General features: G+C 42.4%; 1 protein-coding gene across 1 annotated transcript in view; it reads left to right on the top strand.

Annotated features, from left to right (window-relative positions):
• SCUBE1 (signal peptide, CUB domain and EGF like domain containing 1) overlaps positions 1-24,314 on the top strand; it is a 1,083,891-nt gene that overhangs the window by 751,417 nt on the left and 308,160 nt on the right. The window contains 1 exon segment of the mRNA XM_030214211.1: positions 12,797-12,913. Coding sequence (XP_030070071.1) covers positions 12,797-12,913 — 117 coding nt within the window.

Consider the following 24,314-nt stretch of genomic DNA (forward strand, 5'->3'; position numbering starts at 1 on the left):
TATACAGTTCCCAGCTGAAGCTCATCCAGAATCCACATAAGTGCTGGTGGCTTGCCCATGTCCAGTTACATGTATACTTGGATATTCAATGCTAGTGCCTGAACATGGCCTGATATTGAATATGTGGGTGTAATTTAGCCAGCAACTGACAGTGAGTGCTTTTAAAACCACTGACCTCAGCCGGCTGAATGTTGACCACTATGATTTCCCTTCTATGGCTACAAGTCATACAAGCCATTATAATTGATTATACCTGGGCCTTCCACTGATAGACAGATTCCAGGTTCCAGGTCTATTGATCATATTTTCCCTATTTTGAAAAAGTTGCACTGTCTGTCTGATGAATTTCATTTAAAATTCAATGTTTTGCCCATTCTTTTCAATATCTTCAGTCACACCACAATTCTGGTTGAAAACTGAGGTCATCCCTTCTAGTAGTTTTAGTTCTCCCCACCATCCCTTTGGTGTTACTTGCTAAATTGGAGGTCACCAAGATGAGGGTTTCATTTGGAAAAACAATTATCTTTATCTAAAGGCATGGTTGTTTGGAACAAGCTTCTTAGTAATATGAATACAGTCCAATATCTGCAGGCTTTTTTTTATTTTGTGTTGCTTGGGAAGATTCCATGGGATTTGTTGTGTTTAAATATTCTATTCTATAATAGACTGTTTTTAATTCAAGATATACAGGGAAAACCAAGAAATCAGAATAAAAAATAAAAAGATAAATTTGCAGTTCTTCTTTTAATTCCTTGACACAAAAAAAATCAATTGTCAAAACTCATATGAGTCAGAACTGTGGTCTGTTAGAATTTGTTATGTTTGGAAACACAGATCTGGACCATGATGCAATAGGGATATTTTTTTAATTTTTTTTAAATATGAAGTTTCTTTTTCCAGATCCAGGATCACTTGTGTTCTGACCACTAATTTATCTTTCCCTCATCTGTGCTCTTTCCTTATGAGAAACTTTTGTCTACAGTAAGCTGCAGCCACCACAGCTTCACTGTGAATCAGCTCTTAGAATGATCAGGTTATGGAGTACCCCACTATCCTTGGTAATCCTTGAGACCATGATTCTCCATTGGTCTTGGCACTCCAGCTTTCCAGCTGCTCTGGACTTGATATATATTGGGATAGTGATTCTCTACTGACACTGAGACTCTTATCCTTAACCTGGCAAAAAGTTGTGGAAACAGCAGTGTAGTCATTTTCCATGTTTTGTGTGGAAATTCTCCATTCAAGCTTCTTACTATCTACCTGAAATAGTACTTGAACAAAAATACTTGAACAGAGAAGAGGTGCAGCTGAGTCCAGCTTCTGGGATGATGCTGGAGCAGTGGTACAGCTTTGCCATGTTCTCGGGTATAATTTGAAAGAGTCAGCAGGACACCTAAGAGTAAAGACTATTGGTAACTGCAGGTAAACACCAAGTAGGCAGATGAAACTGGCATACTGTATGGGCCAAATAATTCCCCTACACCATGTTTTTCATTTATGGTTTTTGTGGCATAGTTGATATTTGCAAAATGAAACTGCTACATTAATGCATTTGTAGTTATACTTAATTTTTATTGGTTCACATTTTTAACATTTAAAAATGGGGAAAATCAGTGGAAAAAATGAATCCAAATTTTTTCTGGTAATTCTCAAGAGTCTTCTAGGGGCATGTTTATGTGTATTAAAATTTAATACACTACTTATACAGATCACAGCGGTTTACAATACACATAAAGAGCAGTACGTTTTTTTATACGTGGAGGGGCATAATTGAACAGGGCGCCCAAGGTTTCCTGAGGGCGTCCTCGCAGGACATCCCGCGAAGGGGCGGGGAAACCCGTATTATCGAAACAAGATGGGCGGCCATCTTTCGTTTCGATAATATGGTCGGGAACGCCCAAATCTCAACATTTAGGTCGACCTTAGAGATGGTCGTCCCTAGAGATGGTCGTCCCTGATTTTCGGCGATAATGGAAACCGAGGACGCCCATCTCAGAAACGACCAAATCCAAGCCATTTGGTCGTGGGAGAAGTCAGCATTCGTAGTGCACTGGTCCCTCTGACATGCCAGGACAGCAACCGGGCACCATAGGGGGCACTGCAGTGGACTTCAGAAAAAGCTCCCAGGTGCATAGCTCCCTTACCTTGGGTGCTGAGCCCCCCAACCCCCCCCCCCAAAAAAAAACCCACTCCCCACAACTGTACACCACATACCATAGCCCTTAGGGATGAAGGGGGCACCTAGATGTGGGTACAGTGGGTTTGTGGTGGGATTTGGAGGGCTCACATTTACCACCACAAGTTTAACAGGTAAGTGGGGTTAGGCCTGGGTCCGCCTGCCTGAAATGCACTGCAGTACCCACTAAAACTGCTCCAGGGACCTGCATACTGCTGTCATGGAGCTGGGTATGATATTTGAGACTGGCATAGAGGCTGGAAAAAATATTTAAACATTTTTTAATGGTGGGGGGGGGGGGGTAGTGACCACTGGGGGAGTAGGGGGAGGTCATCCCTGATTCTCTCCGGTGGTCATCTGGTCATTTAGGGCACATTTTTTGTGGCTTAGTCATAAAAAAAAGGACCAAGTAAAGTCGACCAAGTGTTCATCAGAGATGCCCTTCTTTTTTCCATTATCGACCGAGGACGCCCATGTGTGAAGCATACCCCAGTCCTGCCTTTGCTATGCTTCTGACACGCCCCGTGAACTTTGGTCATCCCCGCGATGGAAAGCAGTTGAGGACGCCCAAAATCGGCTTTCGATTATACCAATTTGGGCGACCCTGGGAGAAGGATGCCCATCTCCCAATTTGTGTCGAAAGATGGGCGCCCTTCTGTTTCGAAAATAAGCCTGATAGTGTGTGTTCTGTGCAAATCTGAATGCATGCAGGGGACATGACCAGCATCTGCCCAGCATATACTGCACAAAGCAGACACTCACCACATGGGCAGCATGTTACATGCCCGAGCTGATAGCACAGGCATGTAAAACAACCCTGGCCCGACACAACCAAGGTCGCAACACACCTTGGCAGTGGCACTACCCACCCCTCATCCCCAACTGCAGCAATATCAGATTCCCCAATCCTATTGTCCCCTTCAAGATAAGCCCCTCCTGATCTAATTTGTTTTCCCCCTTCAAGATAACCTGCTACCGATCTGAACCTCCTCCCAAAAAAGACCCCTCCCACCCGATCAATCCCTCAAAGCCCCTACCCTTAACAGGAAGTTATAGAGAAGCCCTGTCTCTTCTCACACTTCCTTCCATAAGAGCCAGTTGACTGTCCTTCCACCCCTCCTTAGCTGGTGGCTGTCCTTGGAGGGCTAGTAGGACGGAGCAAGGGTGGTCCCTCTCCGCTCCTACCCCATCGGAATCTGGCAACAAAATGGCCACCATGACCCCTAGCAGTAGTCTTGTCTTAAGACTACTGATATATGTCAATCTGGAAAGGGTTACAAAGTCCATCCTAAAGCTTTTAGACTCCACTGAACCACAGTGAGAGCCATTATCTCTAAATGGAGAAGACTTGGAACAGTGGTGAATCTTCCCAAGCGTAGCTAGCCTGCCAAAATTACTCCAAGGATGCAGTGACAAATCATCTGGGAAGTCACAAAACACCCCAGAAGAATATCCAAAGAATTACGGGCCTCTCTAGCTTCAGCCAAGATCAGTGTTCATAACTCCACAATAGGAAAGAGATTCATAGGAGAATAGCAAGGAAACCATTACTATCCATGAATACCATCAATGTTCATTTCAGATTTGCAAAAACACATCTGGATAGTCCTCAAGTCTTTTGGGATGTTCTATTGACAGTTGAGTCAAAAGTTGTACTCTTTGGATAACAAGGGTCCCATTTATGTTTCAGTGTAAAGGGTTATGGATTTGATATACTGCCTTTCTGTGGTTTACATATATGCAGGTACTTTCTCTGTTCCTACTGAGCTCCCAATCTAAGTTTTGCACCTGGAATAATGGAGGATTAGGTGATTTGCCCATTGATGTCCCATTGAGATATTCCGAATGATAATTCGATTATCTCGCATAACTTGTACAATGTAACCCATAACCAATTTGTAACAACTGTTTTCTCATTATTCATATCTTATTGTAAGCCACACTGAGCCCGCAAAGAGGTGGGAAAATGTGGGATACAAATGCAAACAATAAATAAATAAACTGTAGTGGGACTTGAACCTAGTTCTCCAAGTTCACTTCCCACTTCATTAAACATTAGGTTACTCTTCTATAGTATTCCATTACAAGAATATCATAGCAACAGTCAAACATAGTGATGAGTGTGATGGTATGTGGATGCTTTGCTGCCTCAGGACCTCGACAGCTTTCCAGGAACCAGGAATTCTGCACTGTACAAGAAAATTCTTAAGAAGAATGATCATCTGTCCATGAGCTGAAGCTGAAGCGCAATTGGGTTATGTAGCAAGATAATGATCCAGATCACAAAATTAAGTCTACATCTAAATGGCTGAGGAGAAACAAAATTAAAGTTTTGGATTGACCTAGTCAAAGTCCTGACTTGAACCAAATAAAGATGCTGTGGTAGAACCTGAAACGAGCAGTTCCTGCGAGAAAACCTACATATGTGACTGAGTTAAAGCATTTCTGCAAAGAAGAGTGGGTTAAGATTTCTCAACAGTGATGTGAAAGACTGATAAATTATAGGAAGCATTTGTTTGCAATTATTACTGCTAAGGTGGGGCAAGTAGTTATTAAGTTTAGGGGGCAGTCACTTTTTCACATGGGTGATATGGATGTTGGCTACCTTTATTCCTTAAATAAATGAAGTTATAATTTAAAACTGTGTTATATGTTTACTCAGTTTTTCTTTGTCTAATAGTACATTTTGCTTGAAGATCAGGAACTATTCAGTGTGACACGTATTCAATAATCGGAGAAATCAGGAGGGGTGCAAAAGCTTTTTCACATCACTGTATGTCATAAAAGCTAGTTGACTACAGGTTCCCCACTTGCACATAAACATTATTTCATGTAATAGTGAATGATTTAATTTCCTTCTCTCACCACAAGTTCATTTTTCCATATTTGGCTTGGGAGGTTTAGATTTAGTTGCTGTCCTTTTCCAAATATGAATTCAAAATGAGTTAAATATTCAGGCAAAGATGGTAGGTCCCTTCCTAAGAATGCTTACAAGCTAAGTTGTACTTGAGGCAGTGCAGGGTGAAATTACATGCCTAAGATCATGTAGCACCCCTTTGTCTGTGCGCTTCTGGGTCTGGGGACTGAGTGGGCTGGAGCCCCCGCAAAGGGCAGACTCTGTCAGACCCTCACTCACTCGGTGCACGGTGCCTCCACCTGGGGAAAGAAATGTTAGTGGGTGGGATGACCCTCTTTTCCCCCAGGAATTCAAAGTTACAGTCCAAACTTCTATGGGAAACAAATCTGGCAGTCAACATAGGCTGTCTGTGGGGAGACAACTGTATACCTGTTAGTCCAAATGATCATGGAGCAGACAGCAGCTTAAAACCCAAACAGTTTTTTCTTCAACTTTAAACCACAGGAGCATCCAACTGTATGAGCTTTTCATTAAATAATGCAATATTTACAAAAACCTTCCCTTGGTATTCCTCCAGCGGAATTCCTGTGTTTTCCTTCTTTAAGCGATATCTCACAAGGTACTCTCAAGCAGGGCTATTTACACTTTGTACAGTCCTACTCTATGCCTGTCCCACAGTGTTCCAAAGGCTGTGCTCCTTTATGTATCAGGTTCAGACCCCCATGGCCTGACCTCCTCCTAGGATGACCTTTGTGTTGGCTCACCCCTACTTTGGGATGGGCTCTCCAGGCTCCAGTCCCACACTTCTGGGCTGGGTCTTTCCACTGCCCACCCAGTGCTCTCCTCCACAGTTACTGTTTCTCCTAACAGCAACTCTCCTTGAATTTATACAGTGGAGTCACTTCTCTGATGGGATCCCCCTTCTCCTTCTTGGGTCACTTGGCAGGGGCTTGCAGGCAACCAAAGACCTCCAGCATACCAAGGGTGGGGCAGTGGGAGCAGTGCGCCCCGAGTGCAGGCAGCAAAGGGAGTGCACAGAGCAGTCATTTGGCTGTCAGCTCTACCGGTTCTCTGCCCCCCCCCCCCCTGACATTACTGCTCTGTGCACCCCCAGGGAGAGAGGTGGGTGATGCAGTTCAAGTAGGAGAGGGGGTGATGCGCCGAGGGGGCCATAGTGTCAACCTGCCCCAGATGCCACTGCCAAAGCCCCCCCCCCCCCCCCCCAGCTTCAATCTTCCTTCCTTCCTTCCTTCCTTCCTTCCTTCCTTCCTTCCTTCCTTCCTTCTTTATCCGATCAGTCGAGTATGGCTCTCAGTCACTCAGCTTCAAACAGAAAATTCAAAATGAAACCCAAAAAGGGGCCCACCCTAAAAGGACAGCTAACTCACATATTAATAGCTAACTCCACCTCCACTGTCACTCTTCCTTTCACTTTCTCTCTGCATTTTATTTTAGAAACACTCCCCTTGGGCTGGGCTTCCACCCAGGGACCTCCCAGTCACTCCCCTCAGTGACTCTTCACAGGGACTTACTCTCTTCAGTAATCCTAATTTAACAGGGGATTACAATCACAATGGCTCGAATCAGTAAATGGTGCCAAATTGAGGTGCCAGAAAATATTCATGCTAAGCGCTATCCGTGGATTCCTGCACCCAAGTTTGGGCACGAGGACTTAGGTTAGCTGAAGCCTGGCATAAATCCTGTCGAACAAGCTGGGAAAACAACAAAACAAAACAGGAAAGCAAGAGTCTTCGACAGGCAGATGCAGACAACACACAAGAGTGGAAGATGCTAGTCACAGGCTCCAAGATTATTAATAAAGGACGTTTATTCTTCGAACTTGTAACATGCTGATAGTAGAAACCCAATTTGGGCCATGTTTCACTTGGGTTCTTATATACCAGCCATAAAATCATAAATACATTCAAATTTTGAGGAAATTGTATGGCAGAACTCATGATTTGTAGTAGTAGTAGTAGTAGTAAACGGCAAAATACACATAACCCCAGTATTCTTTAATACTGTACCTAAATATTTGGAATGCCCCTGACCCACCTATAGCCACCCTCCCTTTTGGGTTGCACATGTGACACTTTGAGGGGCATAATCGAACATCGCCGGCGAAATAGATCGCCGGCGATCTATTTTGGCGGCGGCGCAACAGCTGGCCGGAACCGTGTTATCGAAAAAAATGGCCGTCCATCTTTTTTTTTTTCGATAATACGGTTTAGCCCGGCCAAATGCCAGATTTCACCGGGTTTGAGATCGCCGGTTTTGTTTTTCAGCGATAATGGAAAAAAAATGCCAGCCATCTCAAACCCGGCGAAATTCAAGGCATTTGGTCGTGGGAGGAGCCAACATTTGTAGTGCACTGGTCCCCCTGACATGCCAGGACACCAACCGGGCACCCTAGGGGGCACTTCTAAAAATTTAAAAACAAAATACAAATAGCTCCCAGGTGCATAGCTCCCTTCCCTTGGGTGCTGAGCCCCCCAAATCCCCCCCAAACACACTCCCCACAACTTTACACCATTACCATAGCCCTTATGGCTGAAGGGGGGCACCTACATGTGGGTACAGTGGGTTTTGGGGGGGGGGGGGTTGTAGGGCTCAACACTTAGCACCACAAGTGTAACAGGTAGAGGGGGGATGGACCTGGGTCTGCCTGCCTGGAGTGCACTGCACCCATTAAAAACTGCTCCAGGGACTTGCATACTGCTGTCAGGGAGCTGGGTTTGACATTTCAGGCTGGCATAGAGGCTGGCAAAATAATGTTTTATGTTTATTTTTTTAGTGTGGGAGGGGGTTGGTGACCACTGGGGGACTAAGGGGAGGTCATCCCCCATTCCCTCCGGTGGTCATCTGGTCAATTGGGGCACCGTTTTGAGGCTTGGTCATGAAAATTAAAGGACCAAGTAAACCCGGCGAAATACTGCTTAATGCCGTTTTTTTTCCATTATCCGCGAAAGCTGGCCATCTGGTAGCCACGCCCATGCCCGCCCATGTCCCACCTTTGCTACGCCGCCAACACGCCCCCTTGAACTTTCGCCGGTGAGGCAACGGGAAAGCGGCGATGCCGTCAAAAAAGCCGCTTTCCATTATACCGATTTTGCCACTTTTGAGAGATCACCGGCCATCTCCCGATTTATGTCAGGAAATGGCTGGCGATCACTTTCAAAAATAAGCCTGTTTTGATGCCTAGCATTATAGAATAGCGCATTGGCAGATACATTCGTAAATCCAAATTAGTGCTAATTAAATGCCAATTAACTTCACTGGTTGTTAGCACCCATTTGACTAATTAGTTTATGCGCGCATCTGGGATCCATGACCTGTATAGATTTTGGGGGATTACACATTAGTAGGAGATTCAGGATTTGAACTCTGGTTTTCATATTTCTCATCCTGCTGCTCTAACCATTAGGTGGTTACTTCAGTTAATTTCCTTGCTATAATGTTTTGGTCAGTTTATATTAATTTGCTCCTTTGGTCAGTTTGTTTATTTATTTATTTATTGTACTTGTATCCCATATTTTCCCACCTATTTGCAGGCTCAATTGGCTTAGAAAGATCTGTTATGGCAATGCCATAACAGGGAAGAAATACAATCGGTGTTACAAAGTATAAAAGAAGACAGAGGATCTGGTTATGCAGTTATATCATGAGACATTCTGGGTAAAGGAGTGTAAGGATTGTAAGGGTTGTGTTCTAGTCACTATGGGTTTTCGCAGTAAGCTTTATTGAAGAGATAGGTTTTCAAGGCTCTGCGGAAGTTATTTAGTTCGTCAATCATTTTCACGTGAGTTGGTAGTGCATTCCACATATTCATACTTATGTAGGAGAAGCTGGACCTATGTGTTAATTTGTATAACCCCTTTGCAGCTAGGGAAGTGAAGGTTGAGAAAGGTGCGAGAAGATCGGTTAGCATTTCTGGGTGGAAGGTCAACTAGATCTAGCATGTAGGTCAGGGCATCTCCATGAATGATTTTGTGAACAATCGTGCATATCTTGAACGTTGTACTTTCCTTCAATGGGAGCCAGTGTAGGTTTTTTCTTAGGGGTTTTGCGCTTTCATATTTTGTATTTCCAAATATGAGTCTGGCTGTGGTGTTCTGTGCCGTCTGGAGTTTCTTGATGGTCTGTTCTTTACAGCCAGCGTAAAGTGAGTTGCAATAGTCCAGGTGGCTTAGTACCAAGGATTGTAGCAGGTTTCGGAAAATGGCTCTTGGGAAGAAAGGTTTTACTCTTTTGAGTTTCCACATGGAGTGAAACATCTTCTTCGTTGTATTCTTCACGTGGTTTTCGAGTGTAAGATTTCGGTCAATGGTGACTCCCAGAATTTTCAGACTGTTTGAGATGGGGAGGGAAAAGTTAAAGGTGTTTATGGTGGTGAATTTATTTGTATTGTGTTGTGAGGTGAGGTGAGTATAAGACATTGTGTTTTTTCTGCATTGAGTTTTAGTTGGAATGCATCCGCCCAGGAGTGCATGATTTGGAGGCTTTGGTTGATTTATCTTAATTTGCTCTCCATAACAAATCCGCCATCTGCTCAGTCTCTGTTCTTTTTTTTTCTTTTTTCTTTTTTCTTTTTACATAAAAACATAAGCATTACCATACTGGGACAGACCAAAGGTCCGTCAAGCCCAGTATCCTGTTTCCAGCAGCAGCCAATCCAGGTCACAAGAACCTGGCAAGATCCCAGAACAGTAAAACAGATTTTATGCTGCTTATCCTAGAAATAAGCATGGATTTTCCCAAATCCATCTTAATAATGGCTTATGGACTTTTCTTTTGGGAAATTATCCAAATATTTTTAAACTCTGCTAAGCTAACTGCTTTTACCACATTCTCTAGCAACAAATTCCAGAGTTTAATTACAGTATCTTACTTGTAGTAGAGGAACTAGTTGAAACTTGGGCAGAGCCCACATCAAATTTATAAGTTATATTATGTGCATACATTGATATTTTCAAAAGTGTACATATAAATGCAGCCACTCCTTGCCGGTGCCACCCTTGAAAATGCCTCCACTGTGTTCAGGTAAAGTTGCACATATATAGGCTATATATATATATTAGATGTGCAATTTTAGGAGTTTCTATTTCTACCCGTAAAACACTGCTTTTTATGCTGAAATAGCCTTTAAAATGGTCCACCCTGCTTTGGGAAAGATAATTAGTACATAGGGCCCTTCATGAAGGGTTAGAGAGTGAGACACCTTAAAATGAAATAATGATATATGCTTACTTTCAAGAATGGTGTGTTAAAATATCTATTCAAAAACATTAGATATAGCATGTGAATTTTTCCATGGCTGCATCCAGTTGATTCACTACACATATTCTAGTTTTCTAATATGTTTTACAGTTTTAGAGGGTGATCTGAGGAACCATTTGTGCAAGTAAAACAGTGTTTAACATGCAGAAGTAAAACTTCAATAAAATGGGTTTCTGGGTATGCCAATGCACAGGTACATACAGCCTGTATGCATATACATTTTCTTGGACTGAGTGGAGCCATTCCCAGAGGGTGGGGTCAGGGGAGTTGTGATGGACTAAATAGGAGAAAGAAACTCCCTCATAGGGAAGCTAAATTCTTCAGGGAACACTGGAGAGGGAGAGGTTCAACCAAGGCAGATACAAATCTAGCCTAGAAACAAGTCGGAGAAGCCCTGGGAAGAGAACAGCAGCCTTCCAGCCTATGCTTCCACTGTCTAGGTGTAAATCAGACAATATAAGACTGCCAACTAACTTGATCTGTATGTCCAGGCTGGAGCTGTTTTAAAGCTACTGCATAGTGTGTTTTGAGCCCTGCCAAGAAGCCAGCCCTAGTAAGACTTTCCACTGATTTCCAAGAGACTTTATGACCAAAATACCACACTTGTGAAGCAACAGGCTTCAGTATACCTGATCTGAAGTAATAAGGAGTTTTTCTGTTTACTTTTTCACCTTGTCTGTCTATTTTATGAAGGACCATGGCCAGTCCTGGACCCTGCTATCTCATAGGTATACTTGAGATAATACTTGCATATACATTTATTTTTGTGCACTAAAGAACAGGTGTAAATATATCCATATAAATGCCCTGAGGGTATGCACATACCTTCATTTTCAAATCTTCACAGTACCCTGCACAGACAAAAATATGCATGTACTATTTATGCATCTGCATAGTTATAAAATTACCCCTTTCAAGTGAAGAACTGGAGAAGAGAATAATTTTCATTCAAAATGTTTTATTTATAATACTATAGTACCATACCATGTAAAATGGGTTTATCTTGTTGGGCAGACTGGATGGGCCATACAGGTCTTTATCTGCCATCATTTTCTATGTTACTACAGAGTGTTATTTTGCAACATATTTGGAGTACACTATATATTCCCAACTTTGATCTGTGTATCATATAGCAAGTTGAAAATGTTATCAGAAGTTAGTTGGCACCATCCAGTGGTAAAAGTCAGCAACACGTTTCTGTTATATTAAGAGGAGCATATGACGTCCAAATATGATTTTGGATTTTTGCAATAAACATCAAAAAATCCAGTGCTAAACATCGTAATTTTCGAACCAGGAAAATGACTATCGTTTTGGTTCAAAAATTGCCCTATTTTAGACATTTTTGTGCTGAGCTCAACTTTCTTTAAAGGCCATTTTCAAACAAAAACCATCCAAGAGGAAAATGCACAAAAACAAGCCATTAGGATGTCTGGGGGCCATCAGTCTTATTAGTCTGGCCACACAGACATCCCAGCAGAGCTATGGGCAGCCTAGGGGGCACTGCAGTGAACTTCACATAAAAGGTCCCAGGTACATATCATATCATTACCTCATTATATTGCATGGTGAGCCCTCTAGGAATAGCAAAATGTACTGTACCCACCTGTACACCACTACAATAGTTCTTATGCCTGTAGGTATCAGCTGTATGTGGGTTCAGTAAGTATTTTGTGGTTTTTAGGGTGCTCACACTTTCCATTACAAGCGTACCAGTTAGAGTGGGATATGGGCCTGGGTCCCCTTCTTTATGGTCCACTGCACCAGCCACTGGGCTACTCCAGGGACCTGCTTGCTGCTCTAAAAGAAATGACCATTATATCTGCAGCTGTCTTAGAGCCTGGTATGTACTGTCACTTTCCCTTCTTATGGAGGATTAAGGGGGGGTCAGGCCTTTTTCCCTCCAGTGGCTATTTGGCCAGTTTGGGCACCTTTTTGACACTTAGTCGTTATTGAAACACGTCTAGCCAAAAACATCTTATTTTTTGTCCTGGATATTTTTACAATGTTGTATTATTCCTATTCCTGCTCAAAACATGCCTCCAACACTCCCCCTTAAGATTTAGATGAACTGTATAGAAAAATGTTTTAGCGATGAGTTTTGAAAACAGCAATTTGGATGTTTCTGCAAAACAAAAACCCGCCTGTCTCCCACTTTGTGCCATTTATGGACATTTTTCTGTTTTGAAAATGAGCGCCTAAATTTTATATGTGAAATTGTCAAAAACAATTAAATTAGCTCAAGTTTGTGCCATTTGTTTAATTTAAATTTTGATCTCTTTTCTGAAGCTACATAAGTATCTACAACTGTGTTTATTAATATAATTATGTTTTATTTCTTCTAGTCTGACATTTTAAGTTATTTTTAATAAGAGTTTATAATGTTGGCAATGTTTAATGTAAATAATTTCATTGTGAATAAAATAAAGAAATCCTAACAGTCAGACTTAATCCAGTTTTTTTTTGTTGTTGTTGTTTCTATGCAGATATTGATGAATGTTCCTTTGAAAGGACTTGTGATCATATTTGCATCAACTACCCTGGAAGTTTTGAATGTCTCTGTCACAAAGGTTTTACATTGTACGGAATGACACATTGTGGAGGTTTGGAGAATTTTGCTTTCTTTGTACGATCAGATATTAAGCAAAATGTTTACCAAATAAGACAAGACAGTTGTACATTTTAGAAATGAAAGCATATAATTGGTGAAGAAAGAAAAGTGCAAGCTATACCTGGAAATATATTGCACCTAAAAACAACAAGTCCTAGAGAGACAGATTTTTAAATTGTTTATACTTTTTAATTTTCTCTTTTTTCTTTGAGATTGTATTTCCTCATTGTCACAGAATTTATACAGATGAATGGATAGTATAAGGACTTACAGAATTTGATATTAGTGATATGCACAGGCAAAAGAAAATTAGGGGTAGATAATCAGAATTTTTGTGGCCAGCGGCAGCTTTATCCCTGGATATTCAATGCCAGGTCATGTCCGGGCACCAGTATTGAATATCCGGACATATGTGGCCAGTTAAAATGTATGCGGTTAAGTGCAATATTCAGGACTTAACCACATAAGGTAAACTGTATAAAGATAGGACTGTGTTTTATGCAGTACTATTTATGTGGTTACCTTATGCAGTTAATCACTAAATATCAACACAATCACATAGGGGCCCTTTTACTAAGCTGCGTAAGGGTCTACGCATGCCCAACACACGCCAAAATGGCGTTACCGCCCGGCTACCGTGTGGCTCTTGTGGTAATTTCATTTTTGGCACATGCCTGATATGCGTGGGCAAAAAATTATTTTTATTATTGGACGCGCGCAGGTCATTATCGCCTGGTTACCGCATGAGACTTTACCGCTAGATCAATGGCTGGCGGTAAGGTCTCAAACCCAAAATGGACGCGCAGCAATTTTAATTTTGCCGCACATCCATTTTCGGCAAAAATTTAAAAAAGGCATTTGTTGCAGGTGCGCTGAAAAATGATTCTGTGCACGCCTAAAACACATGCCTACACTACTGCAGGCCATTTTTCAGCGCAGCTTAGTAAAAGGACCCTATAAGTGTTAATTTGACTCCAGACTGCCCACAAAATAGCAAAGTTTGGCTTAGGTACTAACCAGGCATATTAAGTGGCACTATCCAGTTAACTGCTGCTGAATATGTCTGGTTAGCCCTGGACAAGCAATTTAAATGGCCAGGAGCCATTTCTGGCCGTTTAAATTGCTTTTTCTTTTCATTTTTTCCCAATTTTTTTCCTGATTTTTTGGTGTCTTTTTCAGTTATCATAACGAATTTTTAACATGTGCCAATCGGTTTACCATATGTTAACTTGTAAGTTAGTGTACAGTAAATCATTTTAGCAGGTGCTACATTTTTAAGATGCACTAACAAATGCACATCCCTATATGAGAGATATAACTATGAACAATATAACTTTGATTGTATCCATCAAATGTGGTAGCCATTTCCTTCTATGAACCCATTGAGCTATTATTCTTACCTGACTAGAAAATATTCTGAAAATAGAAGAAATGAAATGCTCTTTCCCTTAAATTTGGCATGGTAATATAAAATTACAATATGTAAACTGTTAAAATTAAAACCTAAAATAGATAGATAGATAGATAGATAGATAGATAGATAGATAGATAGATAGATAGATAGATAGATAGATAGATAGATAGATAGATAGATAGATAGATAAAGTTGATAGTAATGTATTTTTTCAATCTGCAAAAATCAAAGGGCTCCTTTTACAAACCTGCACTACCAAGTAACGGTGCACTGAAAGCGAAGAAGCCCATTCTATTCTCATGGGCTTCTTCACATTCAGTGCACCCTAATCGGTAGCGCTGCTTTGCAACAGGAACCCAAGGTCAGCAAAAAGTATATAAAGTGATGTCTTTTTATTGGATTACCATTACATTCCTTGACTATTTTTTTGGGAGTTAACACTTTCTTCATAAAGTCAAAATAAAATGAGCAGGTCAGAGAAAGGTATTGCTGCCCAATCATACAACTGAATCACAGATTATATTACAATGGTGGTATGAATAGGAAAAATAAAACAGGGGGACAATATTTGATGTCTTAGGGGTCCTTTTATAATAATAATAATAATAAACCGGTCTTATATCACGCTAACACCAGTTCAAAGCGGGTAACAAGATCAGAAGAGAACAGAAACAACCTTCTGATAATAAAACTTGAATAATATCACCCGAAGTCAGGAAACAGAGTGGGAAAACATATTTTTGGAACAATAAGGTTTTCACCTTTTTTTCTAAAATCACAATAAGATGAAGCAGAATTAAAAGTATCCGCTAACGCTTTTCAATGTATAGCTGCTTGAAATCCCAGAGTCCAATTCAAATAATCGCAATCTTTTCTTCCCCCTAGCTGAAAATGGAAGAAGGGTCCAACTGAAAATAATAGGAAACAGCATAAGGAATAGCAAGTCGAATGTAAAGTGCTGATAAGGAAGGCAAAGAGAGACTTTGAAAAGAAGACTACATTGCAGGCAAAAACATATAGTAAAAACTTTTTTAGGTATAGTAGAAGCAACGCTGGCAAAAGATTCAGTTGGATCGCAAGATGTTTGAGGGTTAAAAGGGGCACTCAGGAAAGATAAGGCCATAGCAGAGAGATTAAATTAATTCCTTGCTTCAGTCTTTACCAAAACTGATGTGGGAAAGATACCAATGACAGAAATATTATTCAGTGCTTATGAATCAGAGAAACTGAATCAAAGCTCTGTAAACCTGGAAGATGTAATGGAGCGATTTGACAAATTGAAGAGTAGCAAATCACCTGGACCGGATGGTATACATCCCAGAGTACTGATAGAATTTAAAAATAAGCTTGCAGAACTTTTGTTAGTAATATGTAATTTATCTTTAATACAAGCTTGGTTCCAGAAGATTGGAGGGTGTACATAAGTACATAAGCACTGCCACGCTGGGAAAAGACCAAAGGTCCATCAAGCCCAGCACTCCGTCTCCGACAGTGGCCAATCCAGGCCCCAAGAACCTGGCAAAACCCCAAAATTTAATAACGATCAATGGACTTTTCCTTCAGGAATCTGTCCAGACCCCCTTTAAACTCAGCAAGGCCAGCTACTGTCACTACTTTCTCCGGCAATGAGTTCCAGAGTCTAACCATGCGCTGAGTAAAGAAAAACTTTCTCCAATTTGTTTTAAACCCACCACATTCTAATTTCATCTTGTGTCCCCTAGTTCTATTATTGTTAGAAAGCGTAAACAAACACTTCACATCTGTCCGCTCTACCCCACTCATTATTTTGTAGACCTCTATCATATCACCCCTCAGCCGCCTTTTCTCCAGGCTAAAGAGTCCTAGCCTTCTTAAACTCTCCTCATAAGGTAGTCGTCCCATCCCTTTTATCATTTTCGTCGCCCTTCTCTGCACCTTCTCCAATTCCTTTATATCTTTTTTGAGATGAGGCGACCAGAACTGAACACAATACTCCAGGTGCGGTCGCACCATGGAGCGATATAACGGCATTATAACATCCTCATGCTTGTTTTCCATCCTTTTTCTAATAATACTCAACATTCTGTTCGCCTTCTTGGCCACCGCAGCACATTGAGCAGAAGATTTCAGCGTCCTATCCACGATGACTCCCAGATCTCTTTCTCGGTCCGTAACTCCTAAAGCGGAACCTTGCATGACATAGCAGTAATTCAGGTTCCTCCTTCCCACGTGCATCACTTTGCACTTGTCAACGTTGAACTTCATCTGCCATTTGGATGCCCAATCCCCCAGTTTCACGAGGTCCTCTTGTAATCTTTCACACTCCTCCCGCGACAAGACGACCCTGGATAACTTTGTGTCATCTGCGAATTTAATTACCTCACTAGTTACTCCCATCTCAAGGTCATTTATAAATATGTTAAAAAGCAGCTGTCCCAGCACAGACCCCTGAGGGACCCCACTAACTACCCTTCTCCATCGAGAATAATGACCATTCAACCCTACTCCCTGCTTCCTATCTTTTAGATTTCAACATTTTTTATTGATGAATTTCAATTTTTAAACATACACTGAATAAATAGTGGGGTTCCGCAGGGGTCTGTGCTGGGACCACTGCTTTTCAACGTATTTATAAATGAGCTAGAGATGGGAATAACTAGTGAGGTAATTAAATTTGCTGATGACACAGTTATTCAAAGTTGTTAAATCGCAACAGGTTTGTGAAAAATTACAAGCGGACTTTACGAGACTGAGAGACTGGGCATCTAAATGGCAGATGGTGTTTAATGTGAGCAACTGCAAAGTGATGCATGTGGGAAAGAGGAACCCGAATTATAGCTATGTCATGCGAGGTTCCACGTTAGGAGTCATGGACCAAGAAAGGGATCTAGGTGTCATCGTTGATGATACGTTGAAACCTTCTGCTCAGTGTGCTGCTGCGGCTAAGAAAGTAAATAGAATGTTAGATATTATTAGGAACAACAGTGGCCAATCCAGGTCACAAATACCTGGCAAGATCCCCAAAAAGTACAAAACATTCTATACTGCTAATCTCAGAAATAGTGGATTCTCCCCAAGTCCATTTAATAATGGTCTAAGGACTTTTTCTTTAGGAAGCCGTCCAAACCTTTGTTAAACTCCGCTAAGCTAACTGCCTTTACCACATTTTCTGGCAACGAATTCCAGAGTTTAATTACACAATGAGTAAAGAAATATTTTCTCCGATTCGTTTTAAATTTACTACATTGTAGTTTCATCGCATGCCCCCTAGTCCTAGTATTTTTGGAAAGCGTAAACAGACGTTTCACATCTACCCGTTTCACTCCACTCATTATTTTATAGACCTCTATTATATCTCCCCTCAGCCACCTTTTCTCCAAGCTGAAAAGCCCTAGCTGCTTTAGCCTTTCCTCATAGGGAAGTCGTCCCATCCCCTTTATAATTTTCGTCACCCTTCTCTGAACCTTTTCTAATTCCACTATATCTTTTTTGAGATACGGCAACCAGAATTGAACACAATATTCGAGGTGCGGTTGCACCATGGTGCAATACAAAGGCATTATAACATTGTCATTTTTGTTTTCCATTCATTTCCTAATAATACCTAACATTCTATTTGCTTTCTTAGCAAAAGCAGCAAACTGAGCAGAAGGTTTCAACGTATCATCAACTATGACACCTAGATCCCTTTCTTGGTCCGTGACTCCTAATGTGGAACCTTGCATGACGTAGCTATAATTCGGGTTCCTCTTGCCCACATGCATCACTTTGCAGTTGCTCACATTAAACGTCATCTGCCATTTAGACGCCCAGTCTCGTAAGGTCCTCTTGTAATTTTTCACAATCCTCCCGCGATTTAACAACTTTGAATAACTTTGTGTCATCAGCAAATTTAATTACCTCACTAATTACTCCCATCTCTAGTTCATTTATAAATATGTTAAAAAGCAGCGGTCCCAGCACAGACCCCTGGGGAACCCCACTAACTACCCTTCTCCATTGAGAATACTGACCATTTAACCCTACTCTCTGTTTTCTTTTAACCAGATTTGAATCCACAATAGAACACTACCTCCTGTCCCATGACTCTCCAATTTCCTCTGGAGTCTTTCATGAGGTACTTTGTCAAACACCTTCTGAAAATCCAGATACACAATATCAACCGGCTCACCTTTATCCACATGTTTGTTCACCCCTTCAAAGAAATGTAGTAGACTGGTGAGGCAAGATTTCCCTTCACTAAATCCATGTTGACTTTGTCTCATTAATCCATGCTTTTGAATATGCTCTGTAATTTTGTTCTTTATAATAGTCTCTACCATTTTGCCCGGCACCAACGTCAGACTCACCGGTTTATAATTTCCCAGATCTCCTCTGGAACCTTTTTTTTTTCAAATTTTTTGAAGTCTTTATTAATAGATAATACAAAACATCTGAAACATAGTACATTATGCAAGCCGCGTTACATGTCATTTATGTAAGCCAGAGTATTCTCAAAAGTTCACGGTTATACAATACAAGTCAGAGTGATTATTGCTCTATGTACCAAAAAGTAAATAATTCTTATTGCATTGAAGTGTCAAATAAATTATTCAGATTTATGATTCCAAAACTTCACATTTTCAGAGTTTTCATTTATAATATTCTGTTGCTTACCCATCCCTCCCTCCCTTCCCTTCCCACCCACCCTTCCGGCACAACTTTAACAGAAACCTTATCTCAAGTTATACATGAAGAAGAAAAGAATCCCAGATCTGATGCCATCTGTCTAATTGATTATGCCTCTCTGCTAGAAGCCTTTCCATCTCACAGGTGTATCTCAGTTTTTGGACCCATCTGGTGATAGGCGGAGTCATGGGCTGCTTCCAACATGCAGCAATTATAACTCTTGCGGCAGTTATGGCCTGTCCCACAAATATATGCTGATTTCTGGAAAGGCTCACTGCTCCCCCAAAAAATAGAAAGAGCATTGGGCTCCATGGCATTGGGCTGCCCATCCATCTCTGTAACCTGCTGTGAATCGATCTCCAATAGGCCCTGACCTTCTTACAGGTCCACCATATGTGGCCAGCTGTGCCACGTACCCCACAACCCCTCCAGCACAGCCCCGTCAATGTGGGGTAGATACGCTGAAGACGCTCAGGTGTCAAGTACCAACGATACAGCACCTTCACCGCATTTTCCCTGAAGGGCACATGAGACGACACCCTCACCACTGCCCGCTCCAACCTCTCCCATGTAGCCTCCTCCAGTTCCATGCCCAGTTCCCTCTGCCAACTCTTCCTATGAAGTGTGTAGTTCGGGGATTGTCTATTAATAATGTGATACAGGCGAGAGACCAGCCCAGTAGTCGTAGGTGGACCTTCACAGATAAGCTCTATCGCTGTCTGTTCTCTGGCCATAACCTCCCGAACTGCCCGTGTCTTAAGAAAGGATGCCAATTGAAAATAGGCGTATCGATCAGATCCCACTATCGGGAATTTCTCAAGAGCTGCAGAATAAGACAACAAATTCTCGCCATCAAATAAATGGCCCCACTGTCGTAATCCCCCAGCGTACCATCTTGTGAATATTCCTTTTGTCGTACCGGGGTAAAACAAAGGATTATAGGCTATGGGGGACAGACGAGATAGTGTTGTACGTCGGAGTGTGAACATGCTGTCCCAGTTTGAAAGGGTAACATATATTGAAGGACATAATCCTGTTTCCAGGGACCTAAGTGAGCCCGGTATCCACATAAGAGCCCCCAAGGACCTATCACCTAAGGTATATTGTTCAAGCTGCACCCATTGCCTATCTGGGTAGTCCTGGAACCATTCCACTGCTGCGCGTGCCTGAACTGCTCTATAATACCAGGCCAAATTGGGTACTCCCAGCCCTCCCCTCGCCCTGTCCTGGTACAGAATCGTACGTGCCAAGCGTGGGCGTTTCCCTCCCCAAATAAAGTGCATTATACGATCCTGTAGCATTGATAGAAATCTACGTGGCATTTTGATTGGAAGGGCCTGAAACAAATAGAGCAGGCGCGGTAAGACATTCATCTTTACTGCTGCTATTCGGCCAAACCACGAGAGAGTAATATCCCCCCATCTACCCAGATCCTCTGTAATTGCCTCTCCCAAACCTTTATAATTAGCCGAAAAGAGATCTGAGAGATCTGCTGTCAAGTTAATCCCCAGGTAGCGAATGCTCTTATCCGCCCATCTAAATGCGTGGGAAGTCCTCAATGACTCCATAAGCTCCGTCGGTAGGGTTATGTTTAAGACTTCAGATTTGGACATATTTACTTTAAATCCTGACACAATCGAATATTCCTCTATCTCCCGCAGAAGCCCAGGGAAAGTGGTCAGGGGGTTAGTAACAAATAACAGAACGTCGTCTGCAAAAAGGGCTAATTTATGTGTTCTCCCACCCATGGTAAGTCCCGATATATGGGGGTTAGCTCTCAACCTGGTTGCAAATGGTTCCATTACCATTGCAAATAATAAAGGAGACAAAGGGCAGCCCTGTCTAGTGCCTCTATGTAAGGGTATCATCCCTGAGTTACCCCCATTTACACGAACACAGGCTTTAGGGGAGCTGTAGAATGCTTGTATCCATCCACAAAACTGTGGTCCTATCCTAAAGGTCTCCATCACCTTATACATGAATGGCCAATGCACCCTATCAAAAGCCTTTTCGGCATCTAAGCTTAAGAGACAAAGGGGTTTCTTCATTCTCTTAGCCAAATATATTAAATCGACCACTCGCCTAGTGTTATCAGTTGCTTTTCTGTAAGGGACAAATCCCACCTGATCAGGATGAATAACAGCTGGGAGCAAAGGTGCTAGACGGTTGGCCAGGACTTTAGCTAGGATTTTGACGTCAGCATTTAAGACAGATATAGGGCGAAAGGATCCACAATCCTTATGGTCTTTATTCGGTTTGGGCAGTACTGCAATCCATGCTTCCAACATGGAAGTGGGCAAAGACTCCCCCTTCCCAATCAAATTAAATAAGTCAGCCAGCAGGGGAGCCAATTCAAGGGCATATTTCTTGTAAAATTCATTCGGGAATCCATCTAAACCTGGTGATTTACAGGAAGGTAAATGTTGAATGGCTTTTTGGACCTCAACCGGAGTTACCGGTGCATCTAGGGCTGCCCTCTGCTGGCTGGTTATAGAAGTCAATTCGCTCTCTGCCAAATAGTCCAAGATAGCATTTTCAGATGGATTAGTCTCCTGCGCATATAATTTCTGGTAAAATTCACTAAAGCGTTTCCTTATGGCCTCAGAGGTGTTCAACAACTCTCCTTTCGAGTCCCTAATGTGAGGGACCGTTCGGTCCACTCTTTGCCTACGCAGCTTTATTGCCAGGAGTCTACCTGCCTTGTTAGTAAATTCATAGGATCGGACTTTATTTCTGGATTGTAACTAACTTAGCTGATCAGAATAAATAGTATCCAACTGGAACCTCTGTCCACGCAGCTCCTCCAAAACAGAGGGGGAACCACCTGATTTATGCTGTGCCTCTAGGATCCTAATCCTGTCCAAGCACTGTGCCAGCTGGGCCCTACGAACCCTCGCTCGCCTACTGGCTAACTGTATGAAGTACCCTCTTGAGACTGCCTTCATAGCATCCCACACCACACTAAGGGGGGGGCCCGATTCCATGTTGAACTCCAAATACTCCTTCAGGACCTTCCTACACCCCTCTACAGCCTCCCCCTCCAGCAATAGGTCTGTGTTAAGTGTCCATCTTTGATCTTTGGCCTCAGCTCTGATGTTCGACAAGGTTACCCAGACTGGGGCATGGTCTGAGAATGTAATGTTGCCAATTTCTGCTTTCGGGCCCCTCTCTGCTAATGTAACGTCAAGGAAGATATGATCGATCCGAGAGTATGAGTTGTGTACAGGAGAAAAAAAAGTGTAGTCCTTAGTCGTCATATGAGTTAATCTCCATACATCCAGGGTGCCCAGTGAACGGACCAAAGAGCCCAATGCCACTGAGTCCCTAGAAGTTGGGGGTTGAGAGCTCCCAGATCTATCTAACCCAGGGTCCATAACCTCGTTAAAATCACCCCCCATAATCAAAGAGCCCCGAGTGAATGCAGCCAGAGTGTTTTTCACCTTAGTGTAAAAGGACCCCTGATGTTCATTAGGAGCGTAAATCGAAGCAAGCGTGAGATCTACCTGATCCAGGACAATTTGCAAAAGTAAGAAACGCCCTCCCGGGTCCCGCCTAATTTTCTTTACTTGGGCTGATATTGTTTTATGGAACAGAACTGCCACCCCACGTTTTTTGGAATCGTCAGCAGAGGAAGCGAAGAAGGAGTGTGGGTATTCTGGATGAGTTAACAGCCTCTCATGTGCCCTGCGGAAATGGGTCTCCTGCAACAATACAATGTGTGGCCTAAGTATCTGCATCTCTTTGAAAAACTTCTGTCTTTTCTGAGGCATATTCAGCCCCTTGACATTATATGATAGGATTTTTAAGTCTGTGTTCATTTCTGGGATGTTACATCAGCTATCTCTCCCACCAGGTGGGATCCATCCATTTCATGTCTTTGTTCTATCCAATACCAGTTGTGCTCCCTTCCCTCCCTAACCCTCCCTCCCCCTAATGATGACCCTCCTCCTACCCATGTCCCCTCCATCCCCCCCTGTCTAGCACCAACTAACGGGATCAAGTCCCAGTAGTGGGAAGCGAGGAAGTAACCCACCAGCATCCAGGCAACCCAGCCCCCCCTCCCCCCTCAAATACCTATGTCATCACCAATTTTATGAACCCAGATTGAGCAACCTTAGTTACCCATCTGCATGATTGGTCCCTGCCCATTGTCCATCACCTTAAATTTTCCCTCCTCTTAATTTCTTGTACCTTATGCAACTTCATTCACAACGAGCCTCACATCCTTAATTACCATTTCCTCCATTAACTATATTATTAAAGTTCACTTTTGCAGAAAATAGCATTAATAAACAAAGAACAAAACATATTCAAACTTGTGACAGAGAGTAATATCAGTAACTCTCCGCAACATTACCAACCAGGATATCAATTTCAGCCATTTTTCTTCTGGTAAAGTTCAGGTTTCTTCCACAGCCACTTTTCTTTTTGGAATATTTCTTTTAGGAGTGGCAGGAATCCTTTGCCACTTTTGAAGCTTTGTCATCGTGGCTGGAGCCAAAGCGCCAGGCGGTTTGTTAGTCTGCACCAGGCCTGCCCCATGCAGGGATTTCCAAGCTTCCATCATCGACGTCGCTCTCATCTTGACACCCTGAAGTGAGTAAATCAGAGAAAAAGGAAAGCCCCATCTATATGTTATCTGTTCCTTAGCCAAAATGTCCAGAACTGGCTTCATGAAACGTCTTTGCTGCAGAGTGAACTGTGATAAGTCTTGATAGACAGACACAGTGGCCCCACCAAATTCCAAGTTAGACTTTTTCCTGGCGCAGTTAAGCAGTTGTTCCTTTGTTTCATACCTGTGGAACCGGGTGATAATGTCCCGTGCTCTATTTTCCTGCCGCTGACCCAGGGATCTGTGTGCTCTGTCGATCTCAATCTTTACCCCTTCAGCGTCGGCCCCCAGCAAGCTGGCACACAGTGTCTGTACAATTTGAATAACATCCTCTGTTTCTCCACCCTCAGGAACTCCACGGAATCTCAGGTTATTTCTCCTTCCCCTGTTTTCAAGATCATCAAGCTTATATGTTAGATCTATTTGTTTTTGATCTAAGGCTTGGAGGTTGGTCTCGACTGAGTGTATGGATTCAGAGTGTTCTTCCAACTTAGCTTCTACCTCCTCAACTCTGTTCCCCAGTTCACGGAGGTCGGAGCTCAACGACTCCATTCTTTCCAAAATCTCATCCTTCGATTTATTTATATCAGCTTGTATACCACATAAGATCTGGCGAAGTTCGCCTGAGATTCCTTTTTTAATATGCGGTTTCCGCGATTCCGCTAGTGAAAGCGCAGAGTCAGAAGGAGAGACCGGCGCCATTACCTCGTGGCGCTTCGC

Source organism: Microcaecilia unicolor, chromosome 9 (assembly GCF_901765095.1).
Source record: "Microcaecilia unicolor chromosome 9, aMicUni1.1, whole genome shotgun sequence".
Taxonomy (NCBI): domain Eukaryota; kingdom Metazoa; phylum Chordata; class Amphibia; order Gymnophiona; family Siphonopidae; genus Microcaecilia; species Microcaecilia unicolor.